At 36.2% G+C, this 27388-nt stretch overlaps 1 protein-coding gene across 1 annotated transcript in view; it reads right to left on the reverse strand.

The window, feature by feature from the left end:
* Positions 1–13668, reverse strand: part of LRP1B (LDL receptor related protein 1B) — a 2241805-nt gene extending 2228137 nt beyond the window's left edge. Inside the window, exon 1 of the mRNA XM_088842364.1 lies at positions 13392–13668. Within this exon, the coding sequence (XP_088698490.1) occupies positions 13392–13572 (181 nt within the window). The 5' untranslated portion in view covers positions 13573–13668. The remainder of the gene's footprint in view (positions 1–13391) is intronic.
* Positions 13669–27388: the final 13720 nt, after the last annotated feature.

The following is a 27388-nucleotide window of genomic DNA, read 5'->3' on the forward strand; positions in this document are numbered from 1 at the left end:
GAGATTGTCATGGATTGAAGGTCTAAGGAGATATGACAATTTAATGTAAATTTGAATCCTAGATTGGCTGCTGAGATAAAATCAGGTCATTAGCAAACAAATTGTTAAGCTCTAGAAAAAGTCTTTGGTTAATAATGAAGAGCATCGATGTTAATTCTGTTTTGATAACTGTATCACAGTTATACAATATGTTAACATCAGGGAAATCCAAGGAAAAGATAAATGAGAAGTCCCTGTACTAGTTGTCTATATTTTCTGTAAGTCTAAAATTATTTCAAAGTAAAAAGTTTTGAAAAATGCTTTAAAAAACTAATTCAAGTAATCAGTTGGATATATGATTGCCTATGTGAACGCCGGTAGGAAATCTAGAGACGTTGTGTAGCAGTAGAGCACACAGTCGGCTCTTGTTAGGTCACAGCTTTCCTGAGGAAACAGAAGATGAAACACAAACCTAAATGTGATCCCATTTGTGTCTCAGCATGAGAATTTGTCTACTCATCAGTATCATCCCTCTGCAATATTCACTTCACTCTATTTTTTCCTCCCTTTTGATCTTCTTTTTTGTCTTCTACATTTCAGTAATGATCCATGTTTAGTGTGTGGCATAGCAATTTTGTTTTCACCATGAGGTTGTCACTTATCAGGTGAATATTTTCCATGAAGCCCCTGGGGTTATGAGACAGAAATCATCCTCATAGCATCCTCTTGTCATTGTTAAGAGAGTTTTGTTTCTTAGACAACTTTCCATGGCATGTTCTCTCCTAAGTCACAACCGAGTCTAATATTAGTGACCCTCTAAAGGCTCATTAAGAGTTTTCTCTGTGCGCAGTTTTCTCCCCAGATTCTACCTTTATGTTTCATAGGGGAAAGGAAGTTGTCAAGGTAGAGATACCAGACACTGTTGAAATTAACCTTTAGTATCCTTCTTCCCTTAGCTATGAGCTGCAACAATAACACGTTACAAATTTCAAGGCATTACACTCAGCTCTCTAGAGCCACCTTTTGTCTGTAAAGCACCAAGTAAATTGTCTATTCATTGTGATTCAGTCTAACCTTCTGTTGATGTCTGCAACTCAGGGGTTTATGGTCACAGCTGTCAGTCTGGCTCTTCAATCTATCAGCTGATGCTTTCTGACCCCCACAATGTTATTTCTTTCTTTTTAATCTTGATGGACTATATTTAAATCATAGGGAATTATGCATGAAAATCAAAACTTCTGGTCTCTCCTGAATTTCTAAAGGTTGGGCAATCCTCTGCCCACATTCACAGGAGTCCACAATCTGCTGCAGTTGAATATCAGCTACGCCATGGAAAAGGTGGGTGTTCTCTAATTTACATGTCACCAGGGCACCTCTGACCAGACTTAGCTGTAGCATTTTTGTTTGTAAAACCTGCCCTATATATTGCCCTTTAATTAATAAAGGTTAGTCAAATATGTCTGAGTACCTTCACTTAACATGATGAGCAAAGAAAACTAAGCAGCCTTTTCTCTGAGTCTAGGGATTTCAGAAACGAGTCAACCTGTTTCCTTTGGTGAAACTACAGAGGAAATAAATGTTGCCTATCCTTTTTTCTTGCTTGCGTGAGAGAGGCTGGAGAGAATTGCTACTTCAGGTTCCTTTGTATGACTTCCTGTGTTTTAAAGAAATGTGATTGCTTTTATTGTATACTAAGTTCAACTCTTACTTACACAGTGACTCTCAAGCAGGAGTTTGCAAAGCTATGATAGAGCCATTACTACTTTACTTCACATGGAAGGGTTTTCCTAATCCTCTTTGGCATTCATCTCTAAACCTTGGTGAACTCAAGCAGCTTCAATAACTGAAAGTTTATTTTTGATTTAAGTGATTTTCTTTCTACTGGTAGGTTTTTCAGGTGTCTCACCAGCTTAACTGTTATCTGAATAAGCTTTGTTTATTTTCCTTGGCTCTTTATAGCAGGTTGAAGTCTGTTCCAAGGTGTCACAACATGTCCTGCCCACATGCCTTTTATTCTGAGTATGTAGTCAATAATTTTTTTTTTGCTTTATCTAAAATATAAATAACCCTCTTATACGCATTTTGAACCTTTTCCCAAAGTACTTTCCTTATGAAAGAAAAAATAAATAAAAAGCTGTTTAGCAGACCTCTGTGCGATGTGAGGAGAGTTCTAGTCAGGGAGCATAAATCATGCCTCATACTCACTAATATACAAGTAACCCTTCCCCTTCCTGCTGTTTTCAATTACTCCGATTAATTTATTTCCAAACTTTTGGCACCCCTCTGCTAGAGTACACAGCAAACAAATTTACAGTGAGTCCCAAATTAAATATTAATGCAGAATCTCCCAGCCTCAATTTCATTTGGTTCAGTCACTCTGAAATTTAATAAAATGTTGGTGTTTATCTCATATTTAACTTATTCCTATGCATAGTGTTGATTTTGTACTGAAATCTTGGAGCCAAATTATTAAAGGGGCTTTTGACAATGTGCATGAAAAATGAACTAAACTTAAAGTCACATACAAATTAGATTTCTGCACAGGCATCTAGCAAATGTCTACTAAACCTCCAGGTAAGCTCTTTACACAATAAATAAATTGGTTGGGATTTTTGGCTTCAATATCTTATTTAAGCATTCCTGAAACTATAAATGCCTAAGCTCTGGATCTCTTTTTTATTTTAACCCAATGTGTGTTTAGTATACATCTTCTCTTCTTAATCTTAAGGCATACCATATTTGAAAACTAAGAAAGCAGTAATCTTTTTAAATTAGTTGTAATGGTCATGTAGCATTTCCAAGGTAATTTCTCAGGTTGGAGTGAAGTATTTCCTCTATAATGCTGCTGTTCACTATATAAACTAAGTAGAGTCTAAAAGGGCTGGTTATCTCAAGTTGCTTTTATTGACAATAGATGGCTTATAGAGCTTTAAAAGAAACTCAATGAAAATATTTGGGGTTAAGTTTGTACTTTGGAATGCAGACTTGAATATTAAGTTTTAAAACTAACGTTTGATTTCTTCTCAAGGTAGATAACAAAAAAGAGATCCAAAAGAAAACAAGAACAATGAAGAAAAAAAAAATCAATGGAACAAAATCCTCAAAGAATCTTCTAATAACTAAGGCCTAAAATGGCTCATTCAGCTTAATATTAACAGTATTTCCCTCAAACACTGTATACATATTTTCTTCCCCACAGACCCCTGGGCTCTGAATTTTTTTTTTTTTTCTTTTCCATCAGTTTCAAAAAAAGTCTCTCTCCTTGTTCTTTTTTCTCCTCTCACTCCCTCTTTCTTTTTTAGCTCCAACAAGAACTCAATAAACCCAAATGGGCTTGTTTTGTAACTATAAACAAAACTTCCCTGAAAATCCAAAGATGTACAATTACTAAACTAGTGTTTTTATTGCTTGTTCTGGTTTATGTTGTTTACTCCTGTCTCCCTCCAGTCTACAAATCACACTGAGATAGGTACGTAGTAAGAACTACAACATTTATTCAGTGAATGTGTGTGGATAAGTACAAAACAATCATCCAAGGGTGCTGACTGACCAAGAGGATTAACCATTAGGTCATAAACTCTTATTGAGTAGGTCCCCCACCACTTCAACACCGCTTTCCCTTCCAAAGTTTTCTTGGCATTTCCAGGGAGGGTAGTGAGTATAGCCAATTGCAATTCCCCTAAAATTTCATCCCATTAATCAAATATTCATAAGTGGGAATGGTGACTGTCAGCACAAATTCTCCTCATTCATATCAAGGACTTGGGGTAATGGAAAAGGAATTCTTCCTTGAAAATACGGAGAATTTCCTCAAGAAAAAAAAATCACATGAGTCTACACATAAGCCAATGCCCCTTCCTTCTGCGGTTATACTAGTTTATATTTTTAGAAATAACTAAACATTTGCTGCCACATTTACCAATGCCCAGCATGTTACTAAGTATATTACTTTAACTAAACTCCCAAAGAATACTAAAGTTATTCTACTAATTTCATTTTGCAGACATGGTATGGGTAAATATGTATAATAGGGAAGATGGTAGTAATAATTCTGAAATATAGGGAAAAAGACAAGCAATATTGCAGGGTCTACATGTGACCGTTACATGCCTAACACCATGACACATTTCGTACACATCAATAAGAAATAGTGTAAAACAAAATGCATTCTTTTCTAAATAACCTAGAATGTTAACTTTTACCTCCCAAGATGATAATTTAAGGCTTTATTTCATGCCTTATCCTTCTGATCTATTGAAAGGTTCTGCATTCATTGTTATAGAAAATCTTCCTAAAGATGAGTCACTCGTCTATCTCATCTTCATCTACAATGCTACCCTGTTATTTAAGCTGCCGACATCTCTCCTAAACAGTTATGATAACCCTTTAACTGCATTCATGGGCCTCTTGTCCTTTTTTATTCAGTAGCAAGCATGATCTCATAAATAATTAAGTTGCGTCCTATCACCTCTGATTAAACATTCAATTGCATCCTATTATAATGAGAGCAAAACCCAAGTGCCCCACTCTGATCTGCATAATCCTACCTGACTTACTCATAAATGCCCCTTTCCCCATTCCTCATCTCTTCCAAACACACAAAGTGAACTTTAGGCACACAGACCTTCTTCCTTTCTCTAAAATGCCAAAATCGTGACTTCTTCTCAAGGGTTTACATGGAAAGTTCCTCCCTCAGAACCACTCATAGTTTGTTCCTTCACATCACTTTTTATCTTAGCAAATATGTTATCTTTCACAAAAAGGTCTGGATTACAATCAATCCCCAGAGCACCTCTCTTGATTACATTATGTTATTTTTCTTTCTACTTAGCACAAAATAGTAGGTACTAACTTACGTGTCAGTTTGTTTATTTCTGTTTCTTCCCACACTTAAATTTTAATATGCTAAAATGTAAGTTCAGACAGACCAGTTACATTGTCTAACTTGCTCACCTGCTTCTTTCCTAACCTCTGGAACAACTCCCAGCACATCTTTGCTCAGATTTGTTGAATGGATGATAAATAAAGGAATGACCACCAACCACATGGGTTGCTTCAGGGATCATATGATTTCAGGAGGAAAAAACAGAAAAAAATAAAGTGCCCTTACAACACAATGGATTTCTACTGCTCTTAGCAATTTACATTAAGTTAATGGTATAATTAATGAAATAATGAGTACGTATGTAATGAGATACCAATGTGTGAGACGTTTACACATATGCTGTCTTCCTTGCATTCATGGAAGGTATGAGAGACACTGCCAGGTCTCTCTTTTCAGAGTTGGTTGGAAAAGTTTTCTGTAAACCTCTAACAGTGTTTCACAGGCACTCAGATTAAAATACATACAAAATAAAAACGGTCATGCTTTTCATAAACTTATGATCTCCTAGCAATGAGAAAAGCAAGGGGAATGGGAAAATGTCCTAAGATTTTGGTTCTTACACTATCAGGATTAATTTCAAAATACTTGACAGTATCATCAGCAAGTGAAAACAGAAGTAAGCATTCTAGCATGGGGAAGAACTCTATCCAAAGATGGACAATTCTAAATTCTACCTGTTTTTAATGTTGGTCAATGTTGGATAAAGTCACTATCATTTCCCCTAAGTAAGATTTGTACACCACGAGTATTTCAGGCCATCAGCATGCTGCTGGTGAACTGCTAGCCCTTTTGTTAGAATGACAGTGATACAAGGACTCAGCAAAAGGGCCTGAATTCTGGGTAGCAATTCTACCTATAAATCTTAGTTATTTTTTAATGAAAGTCTCATAAATACGGATGTTCAGTAGACATAATCTATAATAGTTTCACCTGACAAGGCAAAAATCTCACCCATGAGCTGGCATCATTACTACTGTGCTTTCAGAGCTTAATTATGAGAAAAAATGCCTTAAAAATTAATAGAGTTGAATAAAGTGGAATATTTTAATAAAGCATACTTTCTATTTTAGCATGGTCATACCAATAAAATATATCACTAGATGTTTTAGAAATTGCACACAAGGTCTTAGATTATCTATCTAAAAACCAAATCTTTGTAAATCTCAAAAATTTATAGTTTAGCAAATTTTAGCAAATGTTTGAGTAGTTCCTTATTACCTCAGTTACCTGATCTGTGTGGCTTGAAGCTTCAAAAAATTCTTACAGCCAAGGTTTTCTCTCTTAGCATCTTTGTCATTCCTCTACGTATACATCCTAATTTCTAAGGAAAACAATCATTCTAAACTCATTTCTATCTAGAAGCCTTATTCGACAGTTTTTCTTAGAAACACTCAAAGCAGCCAACCAGAACCAGAAGTTTTAGTTCTCTTCTTCTTCTCTATCCCTCCCTATCTTTAGTTCTCTTTTCTCATTTTAAGAAGAAAGAGCTAAGATGAGCAAATGGTCATTAAAGAAGAACTTAGCAGTAAAAAAATTCTTAAGGAATTGTATTCATAATTCTAAAGCCATTTTGGAAGTCTTGAAGGATGTCAATGCAATGGGGAAAAGTTAGGAAGGAATGTCCTATTGATTGCAAGAATAAAACAAGAGACGGTATGTGGTACCTTGATCTTACCTAAAGAAGAAATGTATTCTTTCGACTAAAATGAGGTCATGTTTCAACAATACCTGTCTTTGGTTAAGCCAGCCAGGACAATGAGGTGTGTGCATCTCAGGAAGAGATGTCTGACTGTTAATAAGAATGCATTGTGAGATAAAATGGGATCTTAGCAAGGCAACCCACTCTATCTTCTCCAAGATTTTTTTTTCTTAAAAAAGTTAGAAAGAATCTCATATGAAAAGATAACTTTCTCAACTTGTCTTGTATAAAGGGCATAGTTATAATATTATTCACATGTAAATGGAAACTTTTATACAGACATGGCTACATTCAAATTTTTTTCTGAGAAAAAATAAGATTAAACAGATAAGACTATATAAACTGAAATTATTTTTCTTTCTGCAGCTTGAGGCAGTTGTAAAATAATGTAGCTTTTTACAACTGTGTATTCTATAGTATTTTTTTCATTTGGTGAAATTTTAACTGTTACTGTTTTTGGCATTGTGCTTTGTACCATTTATTAAATAAAAATTAAAAAAAGAAGACTATATAAACTGAAATTATTTTTCATTGTTCCTATAGGTAAAGAAACCTTTGACAAGTGTTTTATATTTACAGCTACTTTGGAATATATGGGAAATATCAAATGTAGATAATATATCCTTATTCAACAAATGAGAGTGGCAGAGTTATTGAATAATGTTAAGTGACACCATTGTTACCAACTAAAGCATTAGCCTTTTCCCCTGATGATACTTAAAAGAATTTGACCTACTGGGAAATCAGCAACAAATGAGTGGGTGCATTTATTTAATCAAGCCATTGCATTTTTTTAAACCACAACTGGACATATAATTGCAGACTAAAACAAAGTTAATGTGATGGCATGAGAAAGTTATTATAGCCATATTTAAAAGCACACTAAACATTGTTGTTCACTTTATCACTATAATGATTTCCGTTTTATATTCGATATTGAGAGTCTTGAATTTCAAATATATTTTATTTTTTTAAATATTTTGAAAAAATAATAAACAAAGCCAATAAATAAGAATAAGAACTTTCAAAACAATTTTCAATAAAGTAGCATTTGTCTCTACAGGAATAAATTCAGAGCATGTATTTATTAATATCCTAATGCTGCTTTAAACTCTTATGATACCCCATGATATAAATAAATAATTATGACCAAACATAATGAATTTGCCTATTACAAACTGCACAACAGCAAAGGTACATTTGATTTACTCTACAAAGCATAGATAGGAAGTATCATGTATAAGTCTTTCAGGGAAACACATTGTTGTTGTTTTCCATAAAATTTAATTTTAAGTTTTTATGTAAGATCAGTTTTACTATCTATCTAGTAGTTTGATGCTCATTTAGTACCTAGTCAATTCAACCAATTTGTTTAGTCAGAAAGCTCAGTCAAAATAATTGAGCTTGTATAGAGACAGACTAAATCAATAGGATGGAAAGAGAGAAAGAAACTATATTTTGGTATCACTGAATTCAAAACAGAGCAATAAATAATACATACTTTCTAACTTGGCCTTGTAATTTTGCTGGGGGGCTGGGACAGAAGGCTATCAAATCATTTATGAGGAGAAAATATAGATTTAAAAGTGTGAAAGCAGCTTATAGCAGAAAAACTTCTAATAGAAAAAAGCACATAAATTTTGAAGTCTAAACTTACTTGTTCGGATGTGTTGCAAAATCTTCTGAAGACTTCATTCCCTCTTCTACAATATAGAGTGGTCAGATGTAGTTGGAAATATTAATATTTATTCAAATGAGACCACACACAATAGTGAGACAGAGATTACATATTATTGCAAGCACAATACTCTTCAAAAGCATGTAAGATTAAAGATACTCATTGGCACATATATGAATTAGTACAAAATAACTTTAAAAAAACTCTAATATTTAGAGATATTTCCAAGATTTTTGTATTTGAATTTTAAATAATGGAACTTATTTTTTTCCCAAGCAACTAATAAATTATAAATATCTCCTACAAGAAAACAACTGTAGAATGCCCCCAAGACTTGTAGATTGTTAGATTTCTGACTGCTATGTTGCAACTTCATTCTTATGCCTCTTTTTCAATGCGTTGTTATACAGGTGAAATTTGGAGAATAACAATCCATGTGAAGATGGAAAGCAATTCCACGGAAGAGCATTGCTTGACTGGTTACAATTATTCTGCCTTTGCTGTCCCACCAAAAAAAATATATATATATGTGCTCTCTATGTATCAAGGTAGGTTTGAATCATTATTTTTCAATTAAATATAAAGATCTAGATTTCTTCAGAGACTATAAAGAAGGTTTTTTTGAAGTAATCAGAGTAAGCATAACTCTATCCTGATAGAGGTTTGGTTCAGAATATATTCTGACTAACTCACTATGAAACTAGTCAATCTTTTGCTCAACTTTCTTTAGAAGTACAGTTACTAAAAACATTGTTTTAAATTATACACTTTGGGTACATCATAATTATAGCCATTTCAAAGGCAAATACATTTTGACATTTATTTCCTCAACTGTCAGATTCTGTTACAACAAATCATGTATTAAATGGAAATTCACTCATTAGAATATTGCACATGAGGAGTTGAAAAATAACTCAAAGTTCTTTCATTTCATAATGTTTTTAAGGAGGTGGTCATCATGAAACTAGACATATATTGTCTGAAAATTTTCTAAAAAGTTTCATTTAAAAATCTATCTCCAATTTCCAGGCCAAAGTAGTGTTTTTACAGGTTCTGGGCACCAAGGCAGTCATTTTAAAGAAGTTATCTTCTTTGAAGAAGATCTATCTATATAACAGTGGGTTTCACTTACTGCTAAATTAATTTAACTAATGACATCATGTTGGGACAGTCATGATTAACTTTTAGTATTAATTCTACTTTCTTTGAATGTATCCATCTAGAATGAAGAAAAGTTGTTTCCTTTGTACAAGAACTGTTTTGACAGCCTCAGAAGATAGAGAAATGTATCAATACATCTGCTTGGTACCTTTTACTACTCAGAATCTCTACAACTAGGAAGAAATTGAAGAAAGAGGTTATATTTCATAGAAGATGTGAAAATTAAAAGAAGAATCATGAAAAAAACAACAACAACATATTATGGAGGGAAGACAAAGAGATCCCTCATCACTGTAATCCTTATAAAGTTTAAATCACATTAAGTCCAGGTGACTTTAAATGGAGCCTATCTTAATGGTATACCCTAGGCTCTGAAAAGAGATTGACAAGACAAGTGGCAAGAAACTAATGTCCTGGATCCCACACACTTGGAAACTAAAGATCTCTGCAAGACTCTACCGTGAATGATGAGTAGCATTTACAAATAAGTTTCATTTTAAAGAATATATCAACTATATCCCTCACCCACCACCCTTTCTAAGAATATTTCTTTCACATTCACTTAAAAAAAATCACTTCCATTTAACAATTCTAGCGCAGATAAAATATTAAAGTTTTCTGCAGTATTCTCATATATCTCTTCATTCTTCAGATTTAGTTATATCCAGCCTCACATTGATGGAAGTTTCTTTATTTGTATACTGTAAACATTTCCATAGGATATTAATTATGATACTAGTGGACAACATTTATCTTAAGAAATCATTTTGTCAAAAGATACTTTAATCTCTTCTTTTAGGAACACTAATCTGGATTCAGCCTTTTCCTAAAAGTATCATTTGGAATTCTCCCTTCTGCACTCTTTCTTTCCCTCCCTTATTCTGCTTTCTGCAATTTACATACTTTCTTCTTTCAACACACTGAAAATTTTCTTTATTTTTTTTATTGCTTCCTTTCCTTTGTAATATTTTCAATTTGAGCTTGAGAGAGAGACGGGAAAACTCAAAGATTATGGAGACCTCTTAAAAACAAAACTTTAACTTTTCTGGAATATAAAGAGACATGGCTAGAGGCCCATTCTTCTTTGAGATTAAAATTTTAACATACATGATTGCCAGTTTTAGTTGGTCTTATAGACATATACATTTAAATGATTAAATGATTACAGCAGCATGAACTTTAATTATTTGGAAATAACGTTTCCACATCTTGCCAGACTCAAGAACATAAAAGAGACTAGCTTCAGTTCTTTCAATCCCTTTTCTTTTCAAAAAATTTGACAATTTAAAATATATTCCCTTTTAAGTCTTAATCCTTATCAAGCAATACTTTGATGTGATATGACATTGTTATATGACACACTGGTTGATTCTAAGTGAACATGATTTATCCTCCAAGTTTTGCTGTTAAGAGTTACAAAGATGTTTCCTTTTTTCAGATGTGATGAAATTAATAAAAACTGACATGTACATCAGCTTAACTCTGTACCAAAATCAATGCAAGCTAAAAAAAAATAAACAATGTAGAATTAAAGGACAAGTGGATGTGCATAAACTGAATGCAAGCATACAAGTTCAAGTATTTTTCTATTTAAAAAAATACTGAGTTTATACACAAAAGGAAGAGAAACGGAGGTAATGCAACCATCCAGTTCACGCAGTTTAAGAAGCTACCCATTACTTAATATTTATTTGGAGGACCTGAAAGTGTTTTCTCATTTTCTGGCTTGAAGTTAGGTCTTGCACAGGTAATTCACAGGTCTGTTCTGTTCTTCAAGGACAGTTGACATAAGCCTGGGCAGAAAGCTACATCTTATTAACCTCTTTCTTGAGTTTATATTCCCATATCTTCTGTTTCAGCATTTCAGTAAGAGAAGTTTGTCATAATGCAGCAGCACTTTCTTTGTAACTTTCAACAAGATTGTTCTCTCTCTTTTTTCCCTCTTTTCCAAATGGGACCCACCCTTTTCAATTTTGAAAGCTAGCTGTGGCATTTTTAGCTCTTTTATAACAGTTTTGAAAGTTGTGTTAAATATGTATAATAGCAGTAAACTGTTGGTCCATAACTATTTTACTTGTATTCTCCAGTATATCACTTCTTATGCTGGCATGGTGATACAATCAGGCACTATTTCAGTTTTAAGAAAGCGTAACAATCCTTTTCCATGTGCCCTGTTTCTATCTTATATATCCCTCTCTTTACTGGAACTAAATGGACATCAAATTCTAATCCTTTTATTTAGTTTTCTATCTCAGAAGAAAGTTAGGGGTCTGTATATTTGAAATTCTATCCAGTATTCATTCCAATCATTGTAGCAATGGCCCTGTTCCTCATAAACACATACAGAAGCACTGGGGACTTAATTCCAGATGATGTCAAGTTTCTGGAGAATGGAGACTCACACAGAAAGAGCCCCATAGCAGTAACTGTCAGTGTCATTCTATTTTGCTAGCACACAGGACTGAAAAGCTTCATTCTGTTCATCTGCTCTGGTCCAACTTCAAACATTCTTTCTAAGAAAGGTTGAGAGCTGATTGTTCCAGATCAAAGACATCATCATTTCCAGTCAAAGCTATGTGCTTCCATTTTATCAGTATAGTTTTCAACTATTCCAGACCAACTTCAAGGCAAGTTAAGGCAAGTTCAGAAGCTAAGTGGTTAGGTGGCAAAGATATGTTTAAAAGATTGTTACTCAGTAAATGCCAGACTTCCTAAAGGAACTCATATTAGTCTCACTACTGGTAAAGGAAGTGACATGTGTGGATATGCTGTAAAGACTATAATCTGGTTGCCCAGAGCAGGTTGAGTAGAAACACTACAATTCATTTCCCTGTTCTCTCCATTAATAAAGCATCACTTTTTAGTCATTTCATAATTTGCTACACATAAACACAGTCACTGAATCTCCCAATGTAACATTCTGCCTATTTGCTTGGCATTGAGATCAGGGTATGTTTTCTTTCTTACTCTTTTTCTCATTAGCCCCCAAACCAAAATATATTAGTCAATATGAACTCATGTTATGATTTAAAAACAAAACAAAACTAGATCTATGATATTTCTGATTTTACTTTAAACAGTTAACCATTTCAATGCCAATGGCTTAAATATTAATCTACTTTTTTTTTTCTTCCACCGGTCTGACTTGTCAAAGATTATGAAACTTGCACAGAGATTCTTGGGTTTCCAGATCAAACTTTACCAAATTCGGGTGTATTATAATGCCCACCTCCTCTCTCCTTTCTGCTCTGCTCCCCATACCGATTCCCTTTTAAACTTCTATCATTCGTCAGCTGTTTGGAGAAACAGCAAAGGCAAGACGCCAGCGGTGGGTTAGCGTCTCCGGGCACCATAAGCTGAGCCACAGACATTTGGGAATCAAAAAAGTCAAGTTCAAGCAGGTGCTTGTGCCCAGAAGCTCCGCCAAAGCTTTAGCTTCTCTACTGATGACCCGAATGAATTTGCCCCAGAAAAGGGCTCCAGAAACGAAAGAGGCTGAAGTCGCCGCTTTCCCCTCTCCCAAGACCTTGGGTGCAGCAGGAAAGGAAGTTTACCCAGGAGATAAGTTAAGGAAGCACACACTTAAGGCGGAGAACCCTGAGCCCGCAAAAGCTCGAAGCCCAGAAAAGTGAGCACGATGGGAAGTCTTGGGAAAGCGAATTCCGATCCCAACATCTGCAGCGCTTGTGATGCGCGGGCAGAAGCGCGCAGTCAAGTCCAAACGTTCCCGGGGGGGACAAAATCAGGACCGGCAAAGGGCCAAAAAAAAAAAGCTGCGGGGGAGCCGAGGACTGGGGTTCCTGGTTCGGAGACACCCCTCCCACCCCCACCGCACCTCTCACCCCCCACGAGGCCAGCGCACAGTGGCCCACGGTCCCGGGCAGCGGGGCCGCAAGGACTTAAGTTTCACTCACTTATATGCAAGCGTCACCCAGCAGGAAAGCCAAGGAAGACAGAGGGCAAGGAAGGGGGAGGGGTTTTCTCCTTACCTCGGTCGGCTCCCATGGTCAGCACCTTGGCGACAGGCAATAATCCCGAGAGAGTGAGTAAGGCGAGGAGAAACTCGGACATCGTGGTCGCCCGGGGAGGAAGCCTGAGCCGGAGACTGCTCGGCGGTGCCCTCGGCCCGGCGGCGGCGGCGGCTCGGAGCCCCGAATCGAGCAGCGTCATTTACAAATGTCACTGGAAATTCTTCAGCTCAGTGAGCCCAGCCAGTCCGCCTTCTCCTGCCTGGAGCAGGATGTGGAAGGTGTACGGATGCGCGCGCGTGGGGGAGAGTGTGTGTGTGAGCGCTAGCGAGCCGCTCGTGTGTCTTGACTTTTCAATGCAGAGTACGTCTGATCTTACATCACGCAAAGAGGGGCAGTGAGAGATGCCAGCGGAGGGGAATTCACTGATTAATCACCGAATCCACCACACACCCCTCCATCGTCCACATAAATCACGTCTATTACTTGGTAAGAGGCATTTAACACAACAGGAAAATACCACCGCGAACTGAGAGCACCACAAATCACAATTATTTCAGTCTCCTTGAAGGGAAAGTAACTCCAAGCTGGGTCTGTAGAGATTTGGGTCTTTCGAGAAGGGGGGAGACTTCTGCATTGGGCTGAGCCAGCCAGAAGCCTAGGAAGCTCCGTGTTTAACAGCCAGTTCGGAATTAGCAGCCACCAGAGCTGAGATAGATGCTTCTCTAGGCAAAGCACATTTGATCCCTTTGCTCCCTGGAAGCTTCCTTCCTCAGAAGGAAGGACGAGTCGAGTAACTGGGCTTCTTTTAGGGAAATGGTTCCCTACGCTTGCCACAAAAATTGCGATGCTTTTTGAATTGCACCTTTAACTTTTATGCTGAGTAGTACCTGGGTACAAAGCTGAAAATTTAGTCATTCAGCAGAAACAAAACCAAAACAAACCCCCAATGTCATCACCCGTTGCATAAGAAGGGAAGGTGGATGAAAAGAGATCCCTTAAGTAGAGAACCATAAAGCAAAAAATCGGCAGCTTTATTGTGTATATTTCTCTCTTTAAAAGGGTTCCTTGAACCATTTTGAACTTTTGCTGCTTTATTTTTTTCTTTTTTCTACACAGTACAGTGGTAGTATTAAGAACTTTCTCAAACCGTGGGAGGTATTAAAATGAATCTGCGATTTTTTAAAAAGTTTTTTGCCTAAGTATTTAAAATATGATCTTTCAACTGCCTAAAATTTTAGTCACTCAAAAAATGCTAAATTAAAACTCAGAAATCTTAATAGCTGAAGACTTACTCTTTTCCCCTTGTAACATCAGTAATTCTTGCGTAAAGAGCAAATGTTAAAAATGTTCTGTGTCTAATGTTTAAACACCTGAAATCGGTGTAAAGGAAAACTATAAGGAAAGCATAAAACTAAACAATAGGATGACAGAAAAGAAAAGATATTTTAAATAGGCTTTCAGTTTACCAGGTGAAACTTACTTTGGATGAATGTTATCACAGTAAACTAACTTCTTATGAGAGTAAAATTATCCAGAAATATCTTCAGATGCTCCTTAGAATTAGACTGGGTCAAAGATCACAGGTGACCATGAGAGATATTGCCACTTAGTCTGTGATTATAAAATATGTTCTTTAGATCAATTTTGCCATATTTTATGTATTAAAGTTTATTTCCCCCTGTATGTTGACTCATTTCATTCCTAAAAGATCTCTTTCCACATTTAAAATTTTATGATTTTTTTTTTTCTTTTAAAGTTGTTATATAATTTCACCAGTCTTTTTATTGTTTCATATAGGAAACAAAGAGGTTTTCCTATTTCACTTCATACAAAACATTCACAAAATTTGGAATAAGTGGCAGAGTTCAAAGAATATTTGCAAAGGGGGAGAAAGGTATATTTTGAATGATGCTCACAATAGATATTTCTTCTCAAGTGTCCACAGACCTCTGCATTCTGCAAAATATTCTTTCATTGGAACAAAGTAGGTGTCTTTTTTGACAAGAGCCCATTCAGTCAACTAGGAGGTCAACTGTTAGGAAATCCATATACACTTAAGTTTTGGCAATAAAACAAGGAGAGCTCAAAAAACAAGCTAAGGATGTTAAAATTCTTCCTCTTCTATACTATTACTACCTATTACCTGCCCCCCAAACCCCATCTCAAAAACTGCAAGGTGGCAAAGAGTAGCCAGGAACACAACCAACCAAAGGCTCTTACCATGTACCAAAGTGCTGTGACTGAAAATCAATGGCTCATTCACTTCTGTAGCAGAAGTATATGTAGCAGCCCTGAATTCCACTGATAGCTATTTAAAGGGGAAAGTTATGAAAGATAAGCAGGGAAGTAAATTCCATTCTAACTTATATTCTCAGGATGTTACACTTTTCATTTGTAATGCCTCCTAATAGTAATGTGTTAGGTGAATTAGGCAGAATAAAAACCAGGTGATCTCTTTTATATACACGGGTCGACTTTTTAACCGTCCCGAGTGGAAGAAAATCAAGGATGCATTGTCCACACATTCAGTTCAATTCAGTTCAGTCGCTCAGTCGTGTCCAACTCTTTGCGACCCCCTGAAACACAGCACGCCAGGCCTCCCTGTCCATCACCAACTCCCGGACTTCACTCAAACTCATGTCCACACATTGTGATCAGTATAATAAAGCAAAATAGAATTCATTTTTAGTAATCAACAATCAAATCATCATGTGTGAATGACACATGACTCAAAATAATGGTGTAAAATAGCAGTGGCAATTATGGAAGTTTACTAACATATAGGCTGGCATACCAATAAAAGATGGTTACATTTAATATAAATTATGAATGATCCTCAATTTTATCTTTGAGATGAAGTTTGAGACTTAAGAATGCAAATAGGTGTTATTAACAAAAATGTAAATGGTATAAAAAATGCTTCACAGCAATCTGGTGGAAGAATGGATTTTTAAGTATGTAGCAGTAGTCAAGTGGACACAACATGTACATTTAAATTCATGTCAATCAGAGTTTTAAGATGAAAGTTATAATAAGGACATTGGTTCATACCACAAAGCCATAATAATATATAACAGAGTAAATCTTAATAGAAGCACATTTGCTCCAAAATTGAATTAAGGCCAGTGTCAAAGAGCAATAAAATAAAATTGTCCTGTACACAGATCATTTGTATTTGGGGGTTCATCTTCCAAATACATATTGAAAATGAACAATTAATCAAAGAGCTTTAATGAACATCAATGAGGTTGACAAAGATTCAGGCCAAATTTGAGTTTTGGAAATTAAAAATTTACTTCTAGATTTTGAATTACTATCCAGTTATAATGAATTATAAGTATAAGAGAAAACATAATTTCTCATGAAACGTTTTATTTCCCATCACATACACTTTAATGAAAAAGGAATTAATACAGTATACTATTAGTGAAGTGAGAATAGTTAGAGTTACTGTTCAGACTCTGTTCCTATGGCCCATTATAATTTCTTCATTCTAATCAGGGTTATTAACACTGACAAGTTAAATAAATTAATTCATCAAACTATACAATGTTATGAAATCTCTCACTGAGATAAATTAAACAAAGTAGAACCAATCATTCTTACTTTCTGGTCTAAAACAACACACGAATATTAATTATCAGTGGGTGGTAATCTTATACTTTCCAATTAGAGCCATGTTTTGGGTACATGTGATCAAACATGTGACTTCATTTATGCTAACTTCATTATTTTCTTAGCACTGTTGAGCCTTTTGCACAGATAGTAGTGCTTCGTGTTACTGTTATAACTTAACACACCTGAAAAGCCATGTTAGGCGGAGAACTTGTGTCTCCTAACAAACCTAGAATGACAGTCTGTCTCCTGGAAGTGATGTGTGTGAAGGAGAGTTGGCCTGAAAGTCGGGTTGCTAAGGATTTCTGTAGCTATCATTCCAAGGGTTGCTAGAGCTCTTACCCTGCCTTTCCACACAGAAAAGTTGCCAGGCAGCAGCAGAAACGGGATGAGAAGGAAAAGGTAGCGGGTGGTGGTTGAGAGACTGAGGATTGTTAAAGAAATATTATCAGTAATTTAGAATGGAAACAGAGTTAAACTGGACAAAGTCACGAAGAAAACAAAAACCCTTTGGATCAAGTTTATTTCTCCAGCTGTAGCATTTCAATGCATATCACATTTTTAACTGCTTTCCTTCAGAAGTGTGCTGTGTTTGGTAACATGCAGTTTCAGGTAGGACATGAGGATTGAGCTGAGATTAACATGAGTTCAGTGCAACTTTAATTTCAATATTTGCAAAGTATTAGGAGGTATGTCGGAGAAGGCAATGGCAAGCCACTCCACTACTCTTGCCTGGAAAATCCCATGGATGGAGGAGCCTGGTAGGCTGCAGTACGTGGGGTCGCTAAGGGTCGGACACGACTGAGCGACTTCACTTTCACTTTTCACTTTCACACATTGGAGAAGGAAATAGCAACCCACTCCAGTGTTCTTGCCTAGAGAATCCCAGGGACAAGGGAGCCTGGTGGGCTTCCGTCTATGGGGTCACACAGAGTCAGACACGACTGAAGTGACTTAGCAGCAGCAGCAGGAGGTATGTACACCTGTGAAGAAAATAAAGGGCGATATAATGAAATATCTAATTAAACCTGGAAAGTAAAAATATTTCCAGGCACATTGTTTTTCTCTTTTTATATGTCTGGACATCTCTCTACTATCATGATCTGTAAATACTGCAAGATATAAATATTGCAGTGAAAAGCACAAAGGATAGACAATTATAACTTTCAACAGATAAATACAACTTTGATTGTTTTATAGTTTATCTCTTGTTTGAAAAACTTTTGACAGTAGGAAGGAAAGGAATCTTCACTGATTTAGACATCCTCATTAGACAACTGACTTCCATAATAATAATATAGACTTGGGAGAAAAATTTTATTCTGTTTTTTGTATACGTCTTCAGAAGGCTTCCCTCGTAACTCAGTTGGTAAAGAATCTGCCTTTAATGCAGGAGACCTGGGTTAGATCCCTGGGTCGGGAAGATCCCCTGGAGCAGGAAATGGCAACCCACTCCAGTATTTTTGCCTGGAGAATCCCATGCTCAGAGGAGCATGGCAGGTTACAGTCCATGAGGTCCCAAGAGTTGGATACAACTTAGCAACTAGACTGTCAGAAAGCACAATCAGTAGTATGCAGTCCAAGTGTGTTTTAAGCAGGGGAGGAGTTGGAATGCAGAAACACCCAAAACTCATAAAATCCTTGTCATTCTACTCTCAAGAAGTAGCCCTTGAATTTAAAGTCTGCTGCTGACTTTAAAGCTTGTTGCTGTCAGTGCTTTTTAACCTGAACATACTTGTGGTCAGGATGATCTCCTATTTCTAGTTACTAGAACAGAATATGGGTTTACTGCTGGGGATTGGTTGTTGGTGGTCCACAGGGAGGGTACACTTTGTCTGAATGAGCTTTGAGAGTACTAATCTCTGCCCTTATGGCCATAATCCTTCTGTTCTTTAATTTTAGTTAGAAGCTCTTATTCAGGTGGTTGAAACTGGAAGGGACATGCAATTTATCTCTTCCAATTTACCACATTTTATAAATAAAAAATATTGCAAAGTAAAGGTGACTACTTTGAGGTCACATATTTTATTAATGTCAGAAACAACCCTTGAATGAAGTTTCCTGATAGTTGCCTATATTATATAGGGGGTTTCATTGATATTCTTGTTTTTTTTTAATTGGAATATAATTGCTTTACAATGTTGTGTGAGTTTCTGCTGTACAATGAACTGAATCAGCTTAAGTATACATATATACTCTTCCTCTTAGACCTCCCTCCCACCTCCCCCTCATGCCACCCTTCTAGGTCATGGAAGAGCACAAAATGGAGCTCCCTAAGAGATGGGAATCCCAGACCACCTGACCTGCGTCTTGAGAAACTTGTATGCAGGTCAGGAAGCAACAGTTAGAACTGGACATGGAACAACAGACTGGTTCCAAATAGGAAAAGGAGTACGTCAAGGTTGTATATTGTCACCCTGCTTATTTAACTTATATGCAGAGTACATCGTGAGGAACGCTGGGCTGGAAGAAGCACAAGCTGGAATCAAGATTGCCAGGAGAAATATCAATAACCTCAGATATGCAGATGACACCACCCTTATGGCAGAAAGTGAAGAGGAACTAAAAAGCCTCTTGATGAAAGTGAAAGAGGAGAGTGAAAAGGTTGGCTTGAAGCTCAACATTCAGAAAACAAAGATTATGGCATCTGGTCCCATCACTTCATGGGAAATAGATGGGGAAACAGTGGAAACAGTGTCAGACTTTATATTTTGGGCTCCAAAATCACTGCAGATGCTGATTGCAGCCATGAAATTAAAAGACGCTTACTCCTTGGAAGGAAAGTTATGACCAAAAAGCAGAGACATTACTTTGCCAACCAAGGTCCGCCTAGTCAAGGCTATGGTTTTTCCCGTGGTCATGTATGGATGTGAGAGTTGGTCTGTGAAGAAAGCTGATCGCCGAAGAATTGATGCTTTTGGACTGTGGTGCTGGAGAAGACTCTTGAGCGTCCCTTGTACTGCAAGGAGATCCAACCAGTCCATTCTAAAGGAGATCAGTCCTGGGTGTTCCTTGGAAGGACTGAGGCTAATGCTGAAACTGCAATACTTTGGCCACCTCATGCGACGAGTTGACTCTCTGGAAAAGAGTCTGATGCTAGGAGGGATTGGGGGTGGGAGGAGACGGGGACGACAGAGAATGAGATGGCTGGATGGCATCAGCCACTCGATGGACATGAGTTTGAGTGAACTCCGGGAGTTGGTGATGGACAGGGAGGCCTGGTGTGCTGTGATTCATGGGGTCGCAAAGAGTCGGACACGACTGAGCGACTGAACTGAACTGAACTGATGCTATGCCACAGGTTCCCACTTGCTATTTCACACATGGTAGTGTATTAATATGTAATCTCCAATTCATCCCACCCTCCCTTTCCCCCACTCTGTCTACACATCTGTTCTCAACATCTATGTCTTTATCCCTGCCCTGGAACTAGGTTTCTTCCCTAGCTCTGAGGAGTTGCAGCCCAAGGAGTTTTATTTCATTCATTCACTTAATAGCTATATACTATGTAACAGCCTCTTCACTCAGCATGTGCAAATGGCTGTGAAGAAAATAGCTATGGTTCTTGCACTAGGAGAGTTATCTATATCAAAGGTCATTTCTGTGCTGTGGGCTCTGTATGATCAGGCCACCAGATGGCTATTCTCTTCTGTCTGTATATCCCCTGCTCAACCTGCTTCGCCTACACCCTACCCACATGACTGACCTTTCTACATACTTGTCTGCACCCCAGCTAGTGGCTGCTATAATCTTTAGATCATAATATCCTCACCATGATAGTTTTTCAAAGGGCAGTGAGGAGGTACCTTCTGCCAGTTTCCCTGGTAACCTATGAGTCAACCTGAAGTCAATCTCCTCCATAACTGGTAACCTCCTCCTCCCTGTAAGAGCAAAGGATGACATGCCAGTTGCTCTGTCATGCCTGTGTCTGCTGCCTGCAGAATGGGGTGTTGCTCTGGGATTCTGCTTCAGACTTGTAAGATCCCCCATCCATGAAACAGTTGATGTCTCTGTCGCTGACTTGGAATTCTTTCTTTAGTCTTAAAGCTGGGCAAGTACAGGCCTCGTAGGTCTTGTAGACAGTGCAGCTCAACTGTCCTTTCTCCAGGATCTTGTAGAATGCGCTGTGAACAACAGGTATAACACATCAAGTCTACTTCCACGACCACCCAGTAAAATCAGGGCTGCATCTTTCTTAGAAAATAGATTTACAGATAAACCTTTATAAACAAACTGGAGCCCTTTAATAGAATTGGGCTCTGAATAAGAAATCACAAAATATATATTCAAATCTTGAGCGTTGGTACAGACATTTATTCAGTCAGTACAGTGTCCCTCTTTTGATCTAGAACCTGGGGGAAATTTCAGAAATGTTTAGAATTCAGAACATCTAGAATTTTTGTCAATAATAACATACAAATTAATCAGAGTCAGGGGGATTTTGTTGTGTTGTGGATTCATTAATAATCAGAGGACAAAAAGGGAACTTGGAAAAGTCTGATTCAACTTCTGTTCACTTATTTGTTTTTATTATAGTTATTGTTTGGAATTTTTTCAGGTGTTTTATTCACTTTAGCATTTTCTTACTTTATATCCGAATTATTATTTTCTTGTTTAATTTTTATACAGTCTTTAACATTTCATAATTTCTATATCCTCCCAAATATGATATTTTTACATGGATTTTCCCCTACATTAGGTACTCAGAGACTACTTGTCTTAATACTAAATAATGGCTTTTCACTTTTCCTCTTAAACTTGTTTAATCTTCCTTATATCTTTCTGCTGTTTCCTGGTCCTTCTGCCATGAAATGCATCCCTGTATATGAAGTAAACAGGATAATACCTTGATAAAGATGGAAGTTAGGTGTAGGCAACTGACAGAGAGCAGAGAAGATGGGATACTAGAATTATATTAATTGTACTTTATATACACTTTAATAAAATGAGTTACTGTTAAAATGTAAAAGTTACTTTGGAGCTACAGTATCTTTGACCAAGACTAGTTTTTGTTTTTTTTTTTTTTACTTTAAGATGGGAAATTATTTTTTGTTGTTTTGTTGGGTTTCATAAGAAGAGTAATTATCTACTTTTTTCTATTTCTTTATCTCATAAAGTAAACTGAAAAAATAAAACAGTAAGAACAATAACAAATTTTTTAAAAGGAAGAAAGAACAACAAAGCTTTCTTCAAAGTATATCATGCTTAATTCCCACTGGGAACGACTCTTCAGGACTGTCAACAGCTCCATTTTGGCATGGTACCTATCACAGAGTAAGTACTAAGTAGGTGTATGGTAAGTGGTACACATTTATTGTTGAATTTTCGCATTCTTTTTCAAGTTTGCTTTAAAGGAAAGTTATAGAACTAACATTTCTAAAACATTATTTTTTCTAAATAGAAAAATTCATGTCTCTCACATAGGAAATGTCTCTTGCCCTCTAAAAGTGTTCTTCTGTTATGAAAATTATACTTTTTATTCACAATAAAAACTCAAATGCAAAAAGGAGCTGTCTAGTCCAGAACATAATGCCCTAATTTTGTGTCAAGCCTCTCTTTCTGGGAAGAAAAATAGTGACATTTGGACCTAGATATATTTATCAATTTTGTGAAAATGTGTGAGTTTATGCATGAATACTGGCAAAATAGTTGAAAGACCATTAAATGCTTTTATGACTTTCTGTTGCTACATCCTGCATTGTAAATAGATTTTGCCAAGGGTATCAATCATATTGTTCTGCAAATGCTGCTAACAACAATAGCAAGAAGAGTCTTAAGACAACATTATTCACAAGTGTGCAATAAAAAGTTGGAAGAGGATGAATAACTACGTTTAGATATAGTATAGCCAAGAATATTTTTGGTTATTCAGTCTCTAATTGTGATTAAAAGCATTATTTATAAAAGAAGTACCAATTTGTATTGCTTTTTGGTAGATATCAATCTAAATTTATTCCAATTAAATTCCTGTTATTTTCTCACCAAAAGAAAGTGAATGGAAACTGAAATAGTTTTATGCCCTTTATGGGCTTTGCCTAAAACCTATATTACAATGATCTGAGGAAAACGAGAATATGTATGTACATATACATATATAAAGAGAATATAAAGAAAAAAGAGAATATATATATATAAACATAATATAAAAAAGAAAATATATATATAACATATACACACATACACATATATGGCATATATTGACCTACATTCAGACAATTTACAAGATTAGTCAAAGACTGTTGATATTAGTCTTCACTTTTTATCTGAAACTAAGGAGATTAATCAGTTTGGACATTACACAAAGGTACATCTATGAAAATAGCTGAGAAGAAGTACATACTCCACTGTTCACTTGTAAGACTATATGTTAAAGGAAAGTCATTCCAGGTCTGAATTTGGCTGTGGAGTTCAGAGAACCGGCAATGCTTCAGACTTTAGGCTGCAAGTGAAAGCAAATCATAGCTTCAAGGATGATGTGGAAGCTACAGTTAGGCTTGCTTTGTAGCTCTGAAACTGACCCTCTCTGACCCCAATTCCTCTAGATTTATAGAACTCACAGTTTCCAAGCCCAAATTAGAACATACTGCCCAATAATTATAATTATTTGGCCATAGGACATAATACTTCTTTTCAAGACTGTTCTAGAAAAAATTCCTCTCTTTGGTCATAATAAATGCATAAAATACAAGAAATTTTAGTTACAGATGTTCTCTTTTAATTAAAGTTTCATGCTTTCAAAATATATTAAGAATCCAAGATTCTTCTCAAATTATTGTTAGAGGTTACTGACACATGGACCAATTTTATGAAAGCAGATATTTAGGTAACTTTAATCACATGGGCAAGGGAGTTAATGTATTGTTTGAAAATGCAAACAGGCTGTAGGACACAATCATACTTGCATCAGTCAGTTCAGTTCAGTTCAGTCGCTCAGTCGTGTCTAACTCGTTGTGACCCCATGAATCACAGCACGCCAGGCCTCCCTGTCCATCACCCAACTCCCGGAGGTCACTCAAACTCATGTCCATCGAGTCAGTGATGCCATCCAGCCATCTCATTCTCTGTCGTCTCTGTCTCCTCCCACCCTCAATCCCTCCTAGCATTAGACTCTTTTCCAGTGAGTCAACTCCTCGCATGAGGTGACATACAGGTGTCTAAATGTAGCAACTTAAATGGTAGTACAAGTGATTTCATGATTTTCAACTGTGATAGTGGTGAGCAAACTAGTGAAAGGGAGGTGCTTAGCACTCATACATGCCTGTTTTAAGATCAAAGCACACGTTAGCCACACTTTGTGAAAATAGCAGAAGTGAAAAACAGGTCTTCTGAGTGATGTGCAGTGGGGAGCGCTTCAGTGGGAAATTCAGTGGGGGGAATTAGTATTTAATGTGCTGGATGGGCTTCCTTTCACTATCCTGAGGGTATCTAGAGGTTAATTTTTAAGCTACAATGATTTGGGCCATATTAAAAAGCAACTTTTAATATACAGTTTCAAAGCCTAACTGAAATATTTCCCCCACCACTAAGGAAAACACATGTTGACCTCAATTAGGTGCCACCACAGATTTTCATTTAGGTTTTGGTTGAAATAAAATCTTAGCTACCAAAACATAGTTTATTTGAACTAGCATCTGGCACATGAGCTGCTGAAGTAGCTTTTCATTTCCCCCTCATCTCCCCTACAACTAACCTACCCCCAAAATAAATATGACCACCATCTGTTATGACTTTTCTGTGCAAGTGGTAGGCTAACTCCTCCTTAGGAATATTATTTCAAAAGTAATTTAAATAGCTTCTCACATTAATCAGCTTTGAAATCCAAAGAGAAGGAGGCTCATGACTCTGTTTCTTACTGTTTTATACAACTAAATGTCTCCCGAAAAGAATAATAATTATATTTGGCTTTGAACTATAATATAGAAGAAACCTTGTTTAGAATTTTGAAAGTGCAGACCAGTTGTCTACACTATCATACCTTTATGCTTTCAGAATAATAAGGCTCAGAATGCCATTTAATCCTACCTTTTAATATCCCTTTGTCTTTTATTGGGAAATAGTAGAAGCGTGACAGAGTATTTTTGTTTATTTTACTCAGTTTTGTTCTTTATATAAAAGGTAATAGGAAAATGTGCCCCAGGGTTTACCCCTTTCCATCTAAACAATTCTGAGAAGAGAAAGCAGATATTTCTGTTCATGGTACTTGAGTGCCCCCTATAGGATACTCTTTATATTCTTCTTCCTGTAGCTAAATAAGTATATAAAAAATGTTACTGCATAGAAATTTAAAATAAAAATAAAATAATAAAAATAGGTATCTTTGAGATAAGTAGTCCATGATATATTTTATTTTTACTGTATCTTCCTATCTAAAAAGTCAAGCATATTATCATTTTAATCACTTGTTTCTCTGCTTCTGCTAAAAGTTAATCCTACTTTAAAGTTCTGATTTACCTACTTTTCTATTGCATGTCTGCATTTATCATATAAATTGATTTATTTAAAATATGCATCTAATTTTTTAATGTTTTTTGGACATAATTTTCTTAATATATAAAAAGAATGATCCATTAGCTATGTTTATAAGTTTATCAATTAGCTATACATATCCTTGTATGGGAGGAGGTCCAATTGTCGATCTGCTTGGAAACAGAATCTTTGAACTCCTTAAATTAACTTAACATATATGAACAATAACGTAATAGGAATAAAGGAAGCATATACTTACCTACTCCTGTCAGTTTAATGTCAGGGGTGTGGTGCCTAATATTTCTTGGTTTTTATAAGCCTTTCTGTTTTTACTGTAGCCTGGAGTTGAAAGGTGTGGACAGCAAGAGGGGAAATATATTCTAAGCACAGTTAACTATGTCATATTCACTCTTCATTTCTCTAGCTACAAATATATATTCAATGGGGGGCGGGGTAAATTAGGAGCTTGAGATTAACATACACGATCAACAAGGACCTACTGTATAGCACAGGGAATTCTACTCAATATTCTGTAATAATCTGTATGGGAAAAGAGTATGAAAAAGAATACATATATGTATGTGTATAACTGAATCATTTTGTTTTACTCCCAAAACTAACACAACATTGTAAATCAAGTATACTCCAATAAAGTTAAGGAAAGCAAAATATATTCAATACATACCTCGGCTGAGACTTTGTTATATTTAGAGGGATCCACTTAGGTGATAAGACTTCAGTTGGAGTCTTTTAAAAATGGACTATAAAGTTTATATTCTATGTAATATACTTAGACCCCAAAAATGTTATTGTTTTTGGTCTAAGGGAAAAACATACACACACAAACACTGTTTTTGGCTAAAAACTTTTTTCCTTGGATTAGTTTATTTCTGACTGAGAAGTAAATGCAGCCAGTGGTAAGGAAGCAGTGCTGTAAGTGGGCAATGAAAAGGAGGCCTTTGTTTCCTTTTTTTTTCTCTCACCCTTCTGCTCTCATATGTTCATTGTATGCTTGTTATTTGAAAGGCATGTGGCTTAGTGCTGGGACTGCTCCAGCAGAAAGCCACAGCCCCTGGTTCCTGAAGTAACATGTCTAATGAGAAAATGGGTATGAAGACTATTAAAAAGTATCCTGCTAAGTTCTCTAAATGAAGGTATGCATAATGCATAGCAGAGGCTTTGATCAACATACATGTCAGTTTCTGTGAAGCAATAAAGATTTCACCAAAGAGGAGCTAACTCAGATGACTCCTGAATATTATTCTAAGAAAAAAAAGGGAAGAACAATCATTCTAGAGGAAGGAATAGCATGTGTTAAGGCACACACTTCTAGATAATAAAGTGAGAGATAATTGGCTAGAAAGAGCAGATGTTGTCAGATAACACAGCATTTGTAAAAGGCATATTAAATAATTTGTATTTTAGTCTGAAGGAAATGAATATATCTTAACATATAAAAAACTACCCAGGAAAATACAAATCCATTCTATCGGAGAACACATTACCTTCACATTTCTATATAAATCTGCTGGAATCATATCCTGAATTTCTCTGTTCCCCAGAGCACAGGCAGCCCAGATTCTAGATTCCTATTGCAGGTTATAAAAATAGCTTTTATCTATTACAGAATAATTAAAAGAATCCTAAACTAGTTAATCCACCAAATCAGTACCAAATCTCCCTGGCTGCTTACCCCACTTTATAATTTCTTAATTCTGCCACTAACAACCTAAATGATTTGTGCCAGCTATTTAAATATGTCCAACCATAATGTCCAGCTCAGAGAACAGAGGTGATGTCAGGACATCCAATGCTAGTAATTACTGGATTATGCTGACATCTGCTGTCACTCTGCCAGGCCCTTTACTTGTATTCCATACATGGGAATTTCTCAGGTAGCCTGTTGCAATATGACTGATCTATTTAATGTCCAA

This window comes from Moschus berezovskii, chromosome 2 (genome assembly GCF_049115385.1).
Source record: "Moschus berezovskii isolate FMDL1 chromosome 2, NW_MosBer_1.0, whole genome shotgun sequence".
NCBI lineage: Eukaryota > Metazoa > Chordata > Mammalia > Artiodactyla > Moschidae > Moschus > Moschus berezovskii.